We start from the raw sequence: 18769 nt of genomic DNA, 5'->3' as shown, positions 1-18769 counted from the left end.
AGCTGCTTTTGCAGGCACAAAAGCATAGAGCTTGGGCTGCAATTACTTAAAACTGAGGAAGAGAGAATTTACAGTTGTTAATATTGCCTTCATGACTACAGTTTCCTACAAACTGTGTGTTTAGCACTAAGAGATTGAGTGTTATTATGTTCAACAGAACAAGACAAGGATGCTGAACTGTTTTGGAATGGCAGCTCTTTTCACTCTGGCATTCCCTCGGTGGGGCTGTAAACCTTTGTTACTGTGTGTACCTGTTCTGAGCATGGCATACTGAAGTTTCGAAGCCTACTAATGCAGTAGGTAATAAACTGGGATTTTATGCTTAACAGATAAATCAGTGTTCCTGTAAACTTTATTTGAATTGCCCTTCTGCTTTCCTATGGTGACTGTGGGATGATTGAGGTATAAGTACACCTTCCCCCTTGTCCCGCTTTCTGAAAACTGTCCTGAGAAAGCTCTGGCAGCATGGACAACTTCCATCACTTACCCTTTTTTTTTTTTTTTTTTTTCCCCCCCCCTGTTTGCTAGTGGCTGCAGGTCATGGCTTGGAGTCAAGTTATGGCTCCAAATAACATACGTGAAGTACTATAAGGTTTCTGAGAATGTTAATTGCAAGTCTTGCCCAAATTCTCAGATACCTTTGTCCCAGAGTGCAAGAGTGATTAAGGAGGGTTGGAATGACAAGGTAGATGGGGTTCTCCGAGTTCCAGCTCAGCTCTGGCAGCCTTCTATCTCTGTCCCAATGCTTGGGAACCAAGGGAGCTGATTTACCCCACGTAGCATTGGGAAAAGATAATTGGCCTAATCACCTGGCCCTTCTGGATAACAGATCTTCCACCCATTGCCAATTAATGATGGCTCTGTTAACTGCCATAGCAGTAGTCTGAAAGTTCAGGGTTCAAGCCCTGCGGACATGTAATATGAATGCAAGGAAGCTGTTACCACTGTAGATAATAGAAATTGTTTTTCACTCTTGTTGCATGTTCTGAAAACAAAGCCAGGATGTAAGAGACACAAATAGCTTCAGCATGTAAAAGAGATTTAAGTTAGTTAGGTGAGAGTCAAGCACTTGAAGGTTAGGAAGCAATGGTTTCATGGGAGCCTGTACAACTGTTGTTCTGAACTTTTGCTGGCTGCATTATAGTGCAGGTTTCAATAGGGCAATGACCTGTCTTTCTGTTTTGTTTCAGCTAAAGAATTTACTAACTTATTTTACAGTCTGACATAAGGCAGAATTAATATTGCTTGTTCAACTTCTGCCATCTGTCTTGTGACAGTCTTTGCGTTTGTGACTAAAGGATAGCATGTTAGTGAAGACCCAGCTATGTTAATATTCCCGAAGATATAATTCCTTGTGCTTCTGTGGTTACAGAGAAGAAATGTGCAGGGAGTGTGCCCGCTTGGACCATTATCAATAATTTTCTTCTTACTATGTTATTTAGTTGATTGTCAATAACCTGCCACTATTCCTATGCTGTGGCTTTTCACTACTGCTTGATGCTTTCTTCTTTTTTGCATTGTGTAATTTTAATTAGTATTCAAGCAGCTTCAGGCAGTGCAGAAGACTTCTGGTGACTTCCCTCCCCCTCCATGGCATAAAACCAAGCCAGCAGCCTGAAAGATGTGTTTTGGCCTGGAAGCTTTTGCATGGAGTTGCAAGAACTGACTCATAAAGCTCAGCCCTCTTTTAGTCTATATAGCACAAATTATGATAAGGCAGCCTGTGTTCTGTTAACTGTTCTCTGCTAGTGACGGAAAAGGAGAGGGATTGGAAGTGTCTTGCTTCAGGATGAATTACCCTATTTTGTAAACTCAGTTAACTGGTTTTATAGTCTTGATTTAGATTATTATCCTTGACTGAAAAAGGAATAGCTGATGGCTTGTCATGCTGCTATTGTGTACTAAAATATCCTTATCCTATGATCAAGTCTCCAGCTAAGGTTCTGATTTTCAGTCTTGTAAGGACAAAGCTTGGAAAAATATGATGCACAGTTCTCTTAACATTTTATTTTGGGGATGCAATGCTTGCCCAAACTTCTTGTTAATATGGCATTCGGAGCTGTAGTTCAATGTCCTGAATGGTTATCTTTGGCTATGTCTCATTCTGGTACATCCAGATCCTGCCGCGTGTCCAGAAGAGGCACCTGTACTGAAGTATACAAATTACCTGTTTGGAAACAGAGTGAGCATATTCTGATACAGCCCATTTCTGCCCTTGGCATCATTCTTCCTGCTGAGAATCTGTCTGGGAGAGATTCTGTCTTGCTGGAAAAGAGGCAAATTTAAGTTCTCAAACCAGTGTGTGATATTGCCTCATACTCTATTCTGTAAACCACAAGCCTAGACAGAAACATTGTTATAAAAGAAAGATCATGCAGTACTCCTCAGCTAATGAGAAGAAAATGGCTTTTTGACCAATTTCGAAATACTGGCAGCTTGTATCCAAATCTGTTTCTTATTAGGAGTTGTCTAAGAGATGAAGTGTAGGTCTAAGAATCTGATGAGTTCCTACTACTGTCCTATAAACACTTTTTTTGTACTTCAGACCACTGTTAAATGGCTGAAAGCCTACTGAACCAGGTCAGCAAGATTTAAAAAGTATGACAGATTTGTGATTCTTGTACACTGTAGCAAAATGAGTTTGGAAGGGACACGCTGCGTGGTAGAAGGTTAACTTAGAAGAGTCTGGTGAGCAACTCTTCGCTGTGCTCCTTGTGTATTGTATACCACAGAATAAACTATAACCTGCTTTAATAAATCTAAGAAAACCTCATAAAAGGAGACAGTAAAAGGCCATTACTGTAATTTGATGCTATTGGGGAACTACTGGGTGGAGTACTACTACTTAGTAGTCTACAGTCTATGCTATGTAAGGAAACATGAAAATAATCCAGTTCTCCTACCAACCTGATTCTGAGGAATATTCTTCCCTGAGGGTAGATTAGCTGAAAATAAAGCAATAATGCATAGTTTTAATGTGCATATCAACAGTATGTTAAATTGGATTAAGTTACAGTACAGGGCTCCTGCTGTGCTAGAGGGTCATGCAAGTGCTGGATCAAATCTTGTTTAAACTTCAGTTGGGAATATTTCAGAATGTGGATAAACTCATTAAAGGTATGTTGATGTTACACAGAAAATACAATGCTTTGTGCGTAATAAACTTATTTAAAAGTAAGGTATGGCTGGTGGGCTGCCAGTATGGGATTGAGGAAGGTGTAGGTTGCCTCCTTGAAAGAAAAGGAAAATATATTCAGTCTCTGAAGAACAAGAATTCCAGTTTCCAGATTGAAAAAAAAAAAAAAAAAAAAAGAGGCTTGTAGTATAAGAATGTTGCATAAAGACTGTGTTATGTATGCAAAGAGATGTGAATCACCAGTGCATATGGTGAAATATAATGTTCCTGGTCATCCAGGTACCAGATTAACCATAAGTAAATTAAAAACTATTAAATATTAATGGTTACTATCCTTTATTAGTCTTTCAGGTGGGCAGTGAGGAAGTCTCTTCAACAAGAAGGCTGAAGGGTCTCAAGAAGGACTTCAGGGTTGCGAGGTGACTCGTTCGGGAGCCCAAGTAGCTTTCTCATTTCTCCTGCCAGTCACAAGCAATAACAGTGGAAGCATCAGGAAAATAATGAAAATTAATTCCTGGCTCTGGCACTGGTATTAGTGTCAGAATTTTGGGATTTTTGACCATGGGTTAATTTACGTGTTCCAGGCCTGCTGGCAGAAGATGGGATATGCCTGTCCCAAAGGAGGAAAAGGATCCTATCTCTGGAGTAGCAGGGCTCATAGAGAGGGCTTTAAACTAGGTTCAGAGGGAGAAGGGGATAAAACCAGGCTCGCTAGAAATGAGACGGGGTGCCATGACACTGTTGGAGGCCAGATACACAGGGCAACTTAAATGAATATATGCCGATGGCCACAGCATGGGCAACAAACAGGAGGAGCTGGAAGCCATTGTGCATCAGGAAAACCATGGCATAGTTGCCACCACAGAAATGTGGTGGGATGATTTGCATGATTGGAGTGCTGCAGTGGACAGCTACAGAATGAATAGGTAAGGAAGGAGAAGTGATGGGGTTGCACTCTATGTCAGGATGTTCGTCAACTGCCTGGAACTTAATGTTATAAGTGAGAAGGTTGAATGTTTGTGCGTGAAGATCAGGGGGAAGGCCAGCCAAGCAGATATCCTAGTAGGAGTCTGTTACAGACCACCTAACCAGGATGAAGCTGTGCATGAAGCATTCTTCAACTGAGAGAAGTTTCACAGTTGTTAGCCCTTGTTCTCATGAGGGACTTGAACCTAGCAGATGTCTTCTAGTAATACAATACAGCAGAGAGGAAACAGTCCAGGAGGTTCTTGGAGGGTGTGGAAGATAAGCTCCTGACACAGCTGGTGAGTGAGCCAAGCAGGGGAGATGCCTGGCTGGATTTGCTGTTCCCAGAGGACTGGTGGGTGATGTGCTGGTTGGAGCCTGTCTGGGGCAAAATAAAATGATAAAATTTTTGATGGTTGGAGAAGTCAGGAAGAAGGTCAGCAAAACTGCCACCTTAGGTTTCCGGAGGGCTGACTTTGGCCTTTTTAGGATGCTGGTTGAGAGAATCCGTTGTGAAACATTACTGAAGGACAAAGGGGTCCAGGAAGGCTGGACACTCTTCAAGAATGAAATTTTCAAGGTGCAGGAGCAGGCAGTCCCCATGTGCTGAAAATCAAACTGATGGGGAAGAGACCAGCCTGGCTGAACAAGGAGATACTGCTCTAACCTCGAAAAAAGTAAGAGAATCTATCACTTATGGAAGAAGGGACTGTCACCCCGTGAGGAGTACAAAGATGTTAGGTAATGCAGGGAGAAAATTAAAAAGGCAGAGGCACAGCTGGAACTAAATCTGGCCACTGCTATAAAAGATCATAAAAAGTATTTTTACAAATATATTGGCAATAAAAGGAGGGCCACAGAGAACCTCCATCCTTTACTAGATACTAGGGGAAACCTTGTGACCAAGGATGATAAAAAGGCTGAGGTATTTAATGCCACCTTTGCTTCAGTCTTTAGTAGTCACACAAGCCATCCTTAGGGTACTCAGTCTCCTGAGTTGGATGGCAAAGATGGGAGCTGATTCAAGTCCCCATAATCCAGGAGGAAATTACTAGTAACCTCCTGCTCCACTTAGATGTACACAAGTCTATGGGGCCAGATGGGTTCTACCCAAGAGAGCTTGCAGATGAGTTCAAGCCACTGTTCATCATTTACCAGCAGTCCTGGTCTAGTGAGCAGGTCCCAGAGGATTGGAGGTTGGCCAGCATCACATCTCTTTACAAAAAGGGCAGGAAGGAGGACCTTGGAAACTACAGTCCTGTCAGCCTGACCTCAGTGCAGGAGAAGGTCATGGAGCAGGTCATCCTGAGTAAGATCACAGCACATGCGGGAAAACTGGAGGATCAGGCCCAGTCAGCATGGGTTCATGAAGGGCAGGTGCTGCTTGACCAACTTGATCTCCCTCTACGACAGTGTGACCCATCTGGTTGGTAAGGCTGTAGACATTGTGTATTTGGACTTCACTAGAGCATTTGATACTGTCTCCCACACCAATCTCCTGGAAAAACTGTCTGCTCATGGCCTGGATAGATGTATTCTTCACTGGACTGAAAACTAGCTGGATGGCTGAGCCCAAGGAGTGGTGGCGAATGGTGTTGCATGTAGTTGGCAACTGGTCAGTAGTGGTGTCCTTCAGTGCTTGGTATTGGGGCCAGTGTTGTTTAATGTCTTTACTGACGATCTGAATCAGGGGATCGAGTGCAGCCTCAGTAAATTTGCAGACAACATCTGGTTGGGTGGACCATTGATCTGCTGGAGGGTAGGAAGGCAGAGGGATCTGGACAGGCTGGATCGATGAGGTGTGGCCAGCGGTATGAGTTTCAACAAGGCAAAGTGCTGGGTCACAACAACCCCATGGAATGCTACAGGCTTGGGGTAGAGTGGCTGGAAAGATGCTCGGTGGAAAGGGACCTGGGGGTGCTGACTGACAGCTGCTGAGCATGAGTCAACTTGTGCCCAGGCAGCCAAGAAGGCCAACAGCATTCTGACCTATATCAGAAATAGTGTGGCCAGCAGGGCCAGGGCAGTGATCATCCCCCTGTGCTCAGCACTGATGAGGCTTCATCTCCAATACTGTGTTTGGTTCTGGGCCCCTCACTACAAGAGAGACATTGAGGTTCTGGAGCAGGGTCTAGAGAAAAGCAACAAAGCTGGTGAAGGGTCTGGAGAATAAGCCTTATGAGGAATGTTTCAGGGAACTGGGGTTGTTTAGTCGGGAGAAGAGAAGGCTCACGGGGGACCTTATTGCTCTCTACAACTACCTGAAAGGAGGTTGGAGTGAGGAGGTGGCTGGTCTCTTCTCCCAAGTAGCAAGTGATAGAACAAGAGAAAATGGGGAGGCTGCACCAGGGAGATTTTAGATTGGACATTTTAGGAAATATTTCTTCACCCAAAGGGTGGTCAGGCATTGGAGCAGGCTGCCCAGGGAAGTGGGGGAGTCACCATTGCTAGAAGTCTTCAAAAACCATGTAGATAAGGCCCCTAGTGATGTGGTTTAGTGGTGGACTTGGCAGTCCTGGGGTAACAGTTGGACTTGATGATCTTAAAGGTCTTTTCCAACTGAGTTGATTCTATGATTGTGTTGAATGTCCCACTGCTTATAACATGCTTGTTAAAACTCCTGTAATATTCAATACTTGGAGGGCAATTTGGTAGCAATTATTTTTCAGTCTTTTGATATTTATTTTTCTGAGTGTGTGTATTATATAAATATATGTACATGTACATGTGTATATAAATCTTATTGACAAAGCAAAACAAATCACTTGGCTTACCATGCCTGAGTGTTACAGAATCCAGTTAACTGGACTTTTTCTCTGCCTTACTGGAGCAGACACTGATCAAAGTCTTCCTAAGGTTTCTTAGTGGTATTATTACTGTTCTTTTGCGGTTTCTCCTGCCCCTGTGTTCTAACACAGTTTGGCCTTGCTTCTTTCCTTCCTTGCCAGTGGTGAGCAGGAAGGTTGTTTGCAGGTTTGGGAAGCAAGAGCCAGTATGCTTGTCCATCAGACTGGTGAGTAAAAGAAACATGTAGGCTCACAGCTGATTATGTAACTTCCAGTTTTGCACAAACAAAAATGTAGGTGGGACTCCAAAGAGTTAATTATTAAAAGCAAACAAAAAAAGGCCTCTATTTTGATGTTAGTGTATCTTATTGAACAACTGAAAACCCCTCTATTTCAGTAGAAAATATGAGAATAGCTTTTGGGGTGTTATTTTTAGTCCTTGTGGAAGGAGCTATTGCCTACTTTCCTAGAATCACAAGCCATCAACTAAAATTACTTTTAGTAGGTTCTATTCTTCTCTGTCCATTTGTTTTTTTAGAAGGATTACTGCTAGTTGCCCTTGTCATGTTGAGTGTTCTCATCGCAAAGTAGAGTCTGTTGCTGGCAGAGGAGCTTTTGATAGCTCTTGAATAGTTGGAGTTGCTTTAAAAAAAACCCATCATCTTGGAGCAGGAAGTTGTATGAAAACACTGGCTGCTGTCTTTGTTCAACTTGCTTTTGCATCAGTGAGGATTTGGATGTGTCAAGGTGGTGGTTTCTGACCAGGTCCATGTCTTTCCTTAGAATGCAAAGCAGCATTCGTGTTGCACCACTTCGTGCATTGCTGTACCAGAGCTGTCCTTGGCACAGAAGTTGTAAAGATAGATGAGAACTGCTCATACCATACTTCTTCAAAGGAGGTATGAACTGGCAAAGCGACTTGACTTGTTTTGAAATGTGCTGGATCTCTGACTGCTGGTAGCTTGAGTTTTTGCAGTGGGTAACTTGAGGATAGCATCACTATAGTTCTATTGGGTGAATGGTAAGTGTTGTCAAACTAAGAAGGAAGAGCAAGTAAGAATGGGAGACGTATTTAGTGTGTTAAAATTGAAACTTCCTTATCAGATGACCAACAGTAGTATGCCTTTTTTTAGGCTGGTGTTTTTTGTTAGGCTGGGTTCTCTTCATTTTGGTCTCTAGTGGACAGTGCCTAATGTGAAATCTGTTCCAGTCTATCGTAATGCACATTGATATAACTGAGCCAAGGGAATGTACGTTCTGTAGTGGAGACCTTGATGTGCAGTTTGCCATGTATTTTTGGACTATATTCACCAAAGAGTCTCATGACCTACTTAAGAGACTGCTTAGCAGGTGATAGTGGTGCTTGAGGGATCTGACTTTGTTGCACATCCTGAAAGGAGAATTATCCTTGACTTCAAAGAGCTCTGAAGTTGATGGAAGACTCCAGCTCCTGCGCAGTTGAAGCTGAATGTAACATATGATTGGGCTGCTGAGTTGTGAACCTAGGAGAGATTGAAGGCAAGAGGAAGCTCAGTTCTGTGGCAGGAGATTCCTGATGAAATGTGATCTCGTAATTTTCCAGTTTTGACCAAGAACGTCCTGATGCCCACTGCCCTGCTCAGTCCTCAGCTGGGTGTCTTGTTTAGTTGTAGGGGAGGGTGTGAGTAGAGGAAATAGTTTAAGCTTGCTCTGTTGTTAATTTTTAGTTGACCAGAAATCTTGTGGGATGAAAGATGAGAAGGGAGTTTGCTGTCCTGTGAAGAGGGAAACAATCCTTTTTGCTTGTGATGGGGCAGAGTCAGGTGCCTACTTATGTCTTTCAGAATACTTAAATGTCTTGCGTCTGCAGTAAGTGGTTATTGGAAAGAAAGAGGGGCTGCATCCGTCTGTCTCTATCAAACTTACCTCTGACTGTTTCAGAGTGACTCGTGTATGGTGTCTGTGGCTCCTGCAGCTCTTCACATGCTGCTCCACTGTGCTATTTTTTCAGCATTGCTGTAATGGCTGTGCTTGACTGCTGCCTTTTCATTTTTTTCTTCTGTCTGCTGAAATTTTGAAGCTCTCCCACGTCCTCAGAAATGGGTCGGGGTCTGCTTTGCCTCTTGTAAAGATGATTCCATGCCTTGGGCTCCAAATCTTGCTAAAGTCAGCCTAAATTTGACTACATAAAACATGTGGAAGTGGATGAAATAAGACCTACTGTTTTTTTGAGTTGTTAGAGAATGACTGGTTGATAAACATGACCAAATAAGTATCTCTCGGGGAGATTTTTGGAAGTTATTTTCACAGCCTTCATTTCTTTGTTTGGTGTTTTTTTTTTTTTTTTTTTTTTTTTTTTTTTTGGAAGGTGAGATGGCTAACTCTGCTATAATTTTTTTTCCCCTGACACTTGGAAGAATGATATGATTGTCACAGGTGTGCACCATTCTTACTTGAAAATCCATTTGTGTGATCAGATTGTGGAAATATATTCTGATTTGTTTTAAGATTCCTTTTTTTTTGTTTTTCTGTAGGTGCGAGAATAATGATCACAATCTCATGTATAGTATTATCAATGTATTAGTAAAATACGCAATTCAGTATAATAGCATTTAGTAGAACAGCATTCACAAATATTTAACTTTTGGTATTACTCTGGTATCAGATAGTTTGAATATAAGCAAAGCTGGCTCAATTCCAGTCATATTTGTGGAAACAAATACTGTGGGCACTTGCAAGTTAGACCATGATGGTGGTACTATGAGAAAAGAAGCTGAGTTGTAAAGCCAAGGAGTTACAAGTTGCTGAAATCACAGCTGCTGTTTTAACCTCATTTTTTTTTGGCCCATGTGCTTGCCTGGTGTAACTGGGTGATGTAGCAGTCTGGAGGGAAATGCAGTGTGCGCTCAGGTAATTAAAGTCTGTAATATAATGTGTACACATTGGGAGACAGAATTAAGGTTGCACTATCATCTGTAAATCTTGCATTTGCTGATTTGAGCACATGGCTTATTAACTGCTTCCCACCCTTCAAGACCTGCTCCCAAAAACATATTGGAAGCTGAACTCTCTGCCTGATGTTGGCAGCTGGTTGTGTATGCTGACTCTGCAAGCTATAGTGCTGCTGCTTTTACGATAGCTGGCAATAAGAAAAGGTGATGTTTCAGACCGACATGGCTACTCTGGCATTTAAAGTTTCTTGCTTAAATAGCTTTAAAATAAATGCAAATATAAAATATATATTCTTTTAAATCAACTCTTTTGTGTACTTTAGACTACATTTTTGTCAATATGGTGTTTTTTCATCCAGACAATTGAAGACAGGTCCTTAATGCCAGAACTAGTTTCCTAATGAAATTTAAACATTCGTTTTATTCTTGCTTTGTGATTTATGTTTTTAGCTAGTCTTTGTAAAACAAAAAAACCTAAATATTGTGCTGCTTTAAATAAGGAAAAGAACATTCCTGTTCTCCCAAGCAGCTCCTGTTTGCATTAAAAACCAGATGAATCTGTTTGGATCAGACTTACCAAAACAGAGTGTACTTTGGATTAAAAACTAAGGGGTGGTAAATTTGCGTCAGAATTAAAAAGTCCTGAGTAACTGGAAATTATGACTTCATAGTGTCTATTAGACTATCTGAGCTGCCTCAGGACATATCTGGGGCACATTCTTCCTATGAGTTAGTTGCTGTGATTTGTAATGGTTGTGTTGTGAGCCTTCCAGATGTCAGCATCCTGTTTACTTGCTTTTAAGCCCAACAGTTATTACATTTTGTGTCTCCAGTTTGTGCTGTTGGAATAATGTAGCCTGTGATTTGTAGAAGGGGTATCTTCCCTGGCTGAGCTGACATTGAATTGTTTTGCGGTTCTTGATTTGTTGGATGAAGATGCTGGTGCAGCTGCTGCTGGTTTGCGAGACAGGACATGAGTCTGATAGCCTCAGAACTGGTATAGTTTCCGGTAAAGCAGAAATAACTTACGTTTGTAAGTGTATGCTGGAAAAATGGACCTGTTTTTACACTAAAAGAAAGTGCAGCTTCTTCAAATGAACTTGGAATATTGCTGATATAAGTAAAAATAGAATGGTTTATTTCTAAAGGTTGTCCTGGGGTAAATGATAACCTGTCTCTTCCATGAGTTTTCCAGCAGTGTTGGTAGTGATACCTTTCAGAGCATGAGCTGCACAGTTAATATCCTGTGTAATTTTAGGGATGGTTTTGTGATGTATACATTTATATTTGGCATTCTGAATGACATCTAAATGTGTAGCGTGCAGGTTGTATGAAATGGGAAAAAATGCCTATGGTATGGGTGCTGTTTATAAGGCCCCGCTCTAATGAGTAGAAATGGTTCTCCTGCATATGAAGGAGTACAATTCCTGAAATGTCTGGTTCTGTTGCTTTGCCCACACCAAATGACTTCCTCTGATCTTTATTAACTGAGTGCTTATTCTTGTTTGACATGCAAATACATTACAGGGAGAAATTGAAGTCTATATTAAGGTCAAATAAGTGCTTTGTATATGTTGCGTCAAACTGATAAGGGGAATTCGTTACTGTTTCTGGGAGCAAGATAACTTCTTGAGAGACAGAATTAATGCACTTAGTTATGCTGAATTGATGACACTGAGCAATGCATTACTGTGAGTTTTGTTTCCATTTAAGATGTCTTGATACCAGTGTGTTAAAGTCTAGACTACTTGGAAGATACCACTCTTGGAGCTCTTTTCCCCATTTGGTGTTGACTTTGGGCCATTACACCCCATTATAAATTATCTGAATATCTTTATTGTATCCTACTATTTGAAATGCACAGGAGCGTACTCCTGGCAACTTGCTAAGTTGCTAGGTTTAATTGTCTTAGGTTGGTGATTAGAAAGTGAGTCAAAGCAAGAGTACCATCTCTTAAACATTGGAAGTGGTCTCCTGACATGTCACTTTCTCAGAACTTTTTTACCAATAGGTTAAACAAATGAATTCTTATTATGTTTGCCTGTTTGGTTTTTTTTTCCCCAGTTACATTCAGTGTTTATCCTCATCTGCTGCACTTGTTGCTTCCATCTCTCTCCTCTTTGACCTGTCCTAAATATATATACTTGCTTCCATGTAAAGACTGTGATATTGCAAGATAGTTTAGTGCCTCATAGATCTGCTTAAATTCACCTGGGCAAAGAGTATTTGTGTCGGGTGCAGTGCGGTTCCATGTCTTTGCTATGAGGTGCTATGATGATAAACTACCACAGTAAGTGAAAATTGGCTTTGTACTTATGTGAAAATACCCACAGCGTGAAATAATTCCACCAGTCAGTGCTGGACTCCTGGCCCAGAAACAGTCCTCTATACAGTGGGGAACAATGGCTGAGTCTCTGCTTCAGCATCTGAGTGGTGCTTATCTTTTTCTTTCTCTTCTCTCCCACCCTTAATTTTTTGTTCTTCCTTAAACTAGTAGAATCAAGCTACACTGCAGGCTTCTGGGGAAAGCACTGTCTTCTGCTGGCAACACCTTAAGCTCAGCAAAGAAATGTTGCGTAAATAAAAATAAACAGCAGCCACTGATCCCAGGGGACAGGCAAGTTCTTTTGTCTTGGAGCACAAGAGTATCCCCATACCATCTTGAGTTAACACAAAGGAAAAGCAGGCCTAGATGTAGAATTACTTGTAGACCTCTGAGGTTGTGCCAGCTTGCCACAACTAGGACTTGTGAAAAGAGGTCACTGCGCTGTGATGTGACACTGTGACTTGTAAGATACACACCCAGCAACTTTTGTATGCTTAAGATAGCAACCATAGTGGTAGAGGGTGTGACAGTAGATGCATGGCAGTGTGTTATATCATGCTGTGCACGTACTTGTGTGGTTTGAGCCTTGACGACTCAGCCCTTTCTTTAGGGTCTTTAAAAGGGGTTTTATACTATGAGTTAGTTAAATGGATGGCTCAATTTAAATGCTGTAATGAAAAGTCAGCGTGGGTTTGGTTGTATCACTTCCTTCCTGGTCACTACCCTGTAACAGTGCTAGCATAAAGGTGTCAGAGTTGTGGCTGTTACAAACCCAGGAGAGCTCCCTATTAAATGTGCCTAAAGGTCTTTGGAACAACACTGTGCATTTGAAGCACACTGGTGATTTGAGTTCGCCCAGTTTGAGGTTTCTGTGATGAAACCTAAATATAGCACAAACCCGCACTGACTAATTTTAACATTCTGCTGCTGCATGAGGCTGTCTAGAGTTACACAGCATCAGTGATCATAGCCAAGGCTTGCCTTGATGCTCTAAAATAGTAATTGGACTTCAGGTCTGGCTTTTTGTTTTTTCCTCCCTAGATGTGTTAATACTACAATGCTTAAGGCATGTCTTTTGCAATACCTACCCTTTGTCATTTCCATCACTAGATATTCCCCAACCATAGTTAAATGTGGATCTCAAAGCAACTAGCTGAGACAACTTTGCAGAGCTCTGTTAACACCTTAATACTTTTTTGCATTGCTTCTGGGTTTGCAGCTGGCTCTGACTGCACTCTTGTGCATTGTGTGCTGAAGTGAAAGCAGAATTGTTGGCTTGCCCTGGTCATTGGTGTGCAGAGTCTGTGGGTATTGCCGTGCAGCTGCTGCAGGACAGCACACGAGCCTGATAGCATCAGAACTGGGATTGCTGCAAGGGGATTAGGATGGGATGGTTCCTAAATGCAGTAATAATCATTGTAACCTGTACTTGTGTGGTTATAGCTCTTTTAGTCCGCCAAGCATGTTGAACTGTGCTGTAGGCTATCCCCTATGTCTGTAACTAGATCTTCAGGTGAGGTGGGGTGGGGGGAATCTGGTCAAGAGAATGATTTTGAAACCCTCTTAACACTGCAAGCTGGTGACAGTCATGGGATTCTGTAGAAGATAGTATCTAAGGCTTTGTTTTAACTCTCTGAAGTTTTACTCCTTCAGGAATATACCCAGACTTGGTTTTCTTACAGAAGCTGCAAAAATTGTTGGAAGTGTTCAAGCAAATGAAAAGAAATATATCTGAATTGTGCATTTTCTGTGTGATGGAGTTACAGGATGAGTTAGTTTGGAGGAAATGAGGGATTACTATTCAGGCTGAGCTTATATGCTTTAGTTGATATAACTTAAAAAAGCTTCAGATATATACTATGTAGTAATCCTATACAGTCTTGGATCCAGGATGGGAAAACACCCTTTTTGCTAAATAGGCTTTGATGCTAACAATTACAGTTTAGAATTTTTACACAAGTGAAACCATAAATTAGTCTTAAGAGTTGATACAATTTTTTCCACTTCTAAATTTGAAAGGAGGTATACCATTCATTTATGTTGGATTGTGATAATTATAATTTTCATCTTGTATGTTTTTTAAATGCAAAGTAGAAATCTTAAACATATGAAAACAAAGACTAAGAAATTATAATTATGGGACAATTGGAAGTATAAAATGAATGTTTTAAACTGATCTCTCCACCCCTCCCTAATTTATTTCAGGTTTATGACTCTGACTGTTGCGACAGCGTTCTTCTGGAGCTGCGAGAATATCTGCCAAAATACTTTGGTGTCTGGTCACCACCTACTGCACCAAATGGTACTGTTCTAATTTTATCTGTTAATCCAGACCTCCTGGAGAGATCTTCTGGAGACTGATTTTTGGTAGTTGTGAGGGTTGTGAGGGTTTTTTGGTTCTGCTTTCTAATCCACTAATGTTCCCTCTAACAACTGGTTCCAGTTTCCATTTGGCTGGATTGGGTCCTTGGGGTGTTCCTCCCAAGGAGATGGCTCATGGCTGTTTGTCTGGCAAACATTTCCTGAGTAGCTGGACCTGATGCATACTGGCTGGAGCTGCTGCTCTAGTCTGGGTCGTGTCAGAGGACTGGGCCAGTTGCATGCTGATGTCTGGTCAGGCCATCAGAGCAAGAGCAGGCACTGTGTGGGTGTGTAAGGAAGAAAAAGTAGACAGGTTGGTGCCTAAGGGGACATGTTCAAACTGGACTCTGCTGCTGGATCTGCAAAGGTTGGATACCATCACCATGCTATATCATACAAAGCAGTTATTTCATCAGTTATTTCCCCATTCTGGGGAGCTCTGCTTGTCATCCTCTGTTTGAATGGAGCAAAGCTCTGATATCTTCATGTTTGTAAAACATGTTAGGAGTCAGGAAGAAAAAGGTATTTTGGGAGATTGTCTCTTCAAGAGAAAATAGATATTATTGAGGTATTTAAAACAGAGACTAGTTTTCTTCTGGGGGCTTTTATTATTCACATTGGGGGAAATGGAGTTCTGGAACACAGAGAAACAAAAGGATGCCATTAAGTCTATTTAAATGCATGAGCACCAAAAGTAGATGCTGGGCTTCTTTAATATAACTGAATTCTTTTGCTCATGTTGTCACTTGATAGACTTGTTTTCCCAAGAGAGTAGTAAGACAGTGTCCAAAGACAGTGTCTAAACTCAGCAGAAATAAATGCAAGGAGAATTGTGGTAGTACCCAGCGCTTTCTTGGCTCAGATATCCCTTCACGCTTTCGCATTTGGCACTAACTCAAATAGCTCTACTGGAGCTTTTTCCTTCCCTCATAATTTTATGTGTATCATGGAGCTCACTTAATGTCCCCTCCAAATGGCAAATAAATTTTTTTGTATTCACAATATGATCTTAAGTTATAAAAATACATGGTTTAGCCAAGATACAGTAATTCAACACATGCCTAATTTACTTTGGAAGTTGACTAGTAGGTTGCACCATGGGGCTGAATTTTGGCAGGTCTCCACTAGTAGTCCAGACATAGCTGGTAGGAATAACTATTTAAAGGGAGACTTAACTTTGATTTTGCTTGTTTTGCTTCTTGGAAATAGTGTCCCATCAGGAGCCCTCTTTATAGAAAGCTGTGGCCAAGGTTCAAACAAAACACTTCATTGCCAACTCCATTATCTGTATTATTAATCAGTTTTGTGTAGTCTTGATAGACATCAAATACGTTGGAGATGATGGAGCTTAACAGAATGCATGCGTGCTGGATACATCCAAAGCTAAGGAGGTTGCCATTCATGTTGGGGGTCATTTGTTGTTTAGTAGGTATTTGCAAATGCAATTTTGCTAATGCCAGGTGTGAAGGAAAACCTGTGATTCATCTCTGTGTGTGCATTGGTGCTTGGCACCGGAGGTGCAAACGATCGGCAGTGTTGCGTTTGGACTGCATAAAAAGTAGGGAAGCAAGTTCAGAAAAATAGGAAGAAGGGAAGTAACCGCACAGAGGAGGGACGTGGAGAGGGGACATTTCTGGGGAAGGTGGGGATGGGTTAATTACCTGTCCCCCAAATTAGCCATGAATTAAGCTCTGGTTCAGAAGATTGAACAATATGCTTATGTGCTGTGGTGTGTCCCAGTGACATTAGATGAGGGAATCTAGCTGCTCAAAAGATACCTAGTTCTTAACTGTAGATTGAGGATGTGTTTGTAGGCCTTTTGCAGTCCTGACATTTGGAAGCATGGCCTTTCCTTTGGCAGTTACTGTTCTACAGACTCTGGGGACACAGCTCCGTACAACCTGAGTAGTGACCCCAGTAATTCCTTATCGTTTCTTAATTGGGTATAGGTGACTTCTAAAAACCAAAAATAAACAATCTGTCAGTTACCAAACTGTGCTTGCTGCAAGTTCTGAACTATATGTATTTTTAAAGAGTATTTGTGTGGAGGAACAATGACTTGCCTGGTTTGCCAGGGCAGAAAGCGGATGCCATTGGTGTTCTTGTTTCATATAAGGCTCCTTTTATTTATGAGGTAAGCAAGAAGGAGGGAAGGATCTTTGGTGAGTGGTGTCTCGTATGTGTAGCATCATAATTGTTACCTTGTGTAGAAAATTGAGAGTTTGAGTAGGTTGATACAGACAGGAAAAGAACTGTAGGTTTGTGCTAGGAAAAAAACCAGAGTAACTTACTTTAGGACCACTCTGACCTTGATTTGTGGCTGTCTTTGAGTTTTCATGTGACAAGTTAGCAGCAACTGGTGGTAGGTAAGGTGGAGGAACACAAGGAGTTTATTTTCTTAGAGAAGTATGTAGGGAGAAGCATCAATCTATGCTGAAAATGTAGATGAGTGGATGAAATAGCTAGCTAAAAGGGGTGAAATGTATTTATGTAAATGATATTATAGGAAGTGTGACAAAAAAGATGGACCGATAGAGTCTCAATGAAATTTTAAAACACTGTCCTGCTATGCTGAAATTACCTAGTGCTGCTGCACAGGAGTTGGAGGTGGGTGACACTCCATCTCCCTAAGGTAATCTAACATTGGAGTGAGGCAAATTGATTTAAACTCTGCATTTACTGGCATTATTAGTATTTGGAGTTGATTAATAAAGAAGTGGAAAAGTTGTTATAAAAATGTGGGAGCTTTCCCCCCTTTCCCCCCTTTCCCCCCTTTCCCCCCTTTCCCCCCTTTCCCCCCTTTCCCCCCTTTCCCCCCTTTCCCCCCTTTCCCCCCTTTCCCCCCTTTCCCCCCTTTCCCCCCTTTCCCCCCTTTCCCCCCTTTCCCCCCTTTCCCCCCTTTCCTTTGTTGCTGGGAGCAACTGAGGGTTTTCCCTGCTTATTCATATGTTTGAGACATGTAAGTTACGAGAAGAATTCAGACACCTCAGTTTGTCACTTCTGATTCCAGTTAGGACTGAATGCATCAACATGTATGTGCTTATTTTGGGATTGTAATAAAATGTGTAAATAATATGTCAGACCACATCTTCGTGCCTCCTTCCCTGCCACTGAAAAATACAAGGAAGGGGAGGACAAGCCTCTGAGGAATGATTTGTTTAAATCCTTGTACTATATAGTCAGGATTACCTACCAAAGCTAGGATACAAAAATCATTATGAATTCTTTTTTCTGAAGGAGATTTTAATTTATCCTGGTCTTAGACGGCAAATGCATGATTTTCAGAAGCATCTTGGGTTAGCAATGTCCTGCATAATAATTTAGAAAATCTGAAGTGCTTGAAAAATCTGCAGGTTTTTTGTTTAACAAAAGGAGAGGAAGGAGAGTGCTCTCTGGTTATCTAGGCTCAGCTGCACTTGTTGATGACTGAGGAGGACACATGGGGTCAGAGCCTCACTTCAAAAGGTAGAGTAGTGATACCTTCCAATGTCTGAATCTGAAGTTTACTTTGTTTGCCTTAGTCTCAGTGCTTTGAGATATTGTAGGAATAAGTGTGGAAAGGTGTAATATGTTCTGATATTGTGGGTTTGGGGTCTGTTTCAGAAGACTGTAGATCATGAACACAGTGCAAATAAGAACTGAACAGCACCAGAAAAAACGAAGCATAAACACTTGATGGATTTTTCTGAAGCTGTAATTAACTTGGTATAACACTTTGTCTGTGGTGGCATTGCTCTCCCCACAAGGACAAGAAGCTTTTTGAGAGTAGGGGTGTACGCTGAACAGATGTAACATAGTCTTAATTCTGAGCTAGCAGTTAGCCAATGATGAAGACTTAGTAATTCTAAAAAAGTGTGAGAGAGATGAGTCGTTTCTGGATAATTCACAGGCTTTGCCAAGTAATTAGTAGTTCCCAGGGCTAGTGTTAGCTCCTAAATTATTTTAATGCTTTTAAAAATAGTAATTGTTACATTTTTAGGAGGTCAGTAAGGGAGATATTGTAGCTTAACAGATACTAAATGGATGGGGAACTAAAAATTAACAGATATTTAAAGCTTCTAAATACATTGGAGGTGCTGAATGTTGGTGCCATATGCTTAAAAAGAGGGATTTGTACTAGTTGAGTAGAGGACAGTGGGTAAGCATGGGTGCTCTACAAGTGCCTTCGGTGGGAAGAGCATGACTATCTTACCTGCATGTTTCCTGAAAGGAAGTATGCTAGGTTTTGGGAGATATAAGTTCTGCTTTTTAAACTTTTTTGGGT

At 41.4% G+C, this 18769-nt stretch overlaps 1 protein-coding gene across 2 annotated transcripts in view; it reads left to right on the top strand.

The window, feature by feature from the left end:
- Nucleotides 1-18769, top strand: part of IPMK (inositol polyphosphate multikinase) — a 53098-nt gene that overhangs the window by 10772 nt on the left and 23557 nt on the right. The window contains exons 1-2 of one of the 2 annotated variants that reach the window (XM_080622121.1): nt 3640-5532; nt 14350-14446. In XM_080622121.1, the coding sequence (XP_080478247.1) occupies nt 5192-5532; nt 14350-14446 (438 nt within the window). In that variant the 5' untranslated portion in view covers nt 3640-5191. Of the gene's footprint in view, nt 1-3639; nt 5533-14349; nt 14447-18769 lie in introns of those variants that run through there. The other variant, XM_080622120.1, reaches the window with a different exon arrangement.

Source organism: Psittacula echo (genome assembly GCF_963264785.1).
Source record: "Psittacula echo genome assembly, chromosome: 6".
Taxonomy (NCBI): Eukaryota; Metazoa; Chordata; class Aves; order Psittaciformes; family Psittacidae; genus Psittacula; species Psittacula echo.
This window is presented reverse-complemented; position numbering and strand designations above follow the sequence as displayed.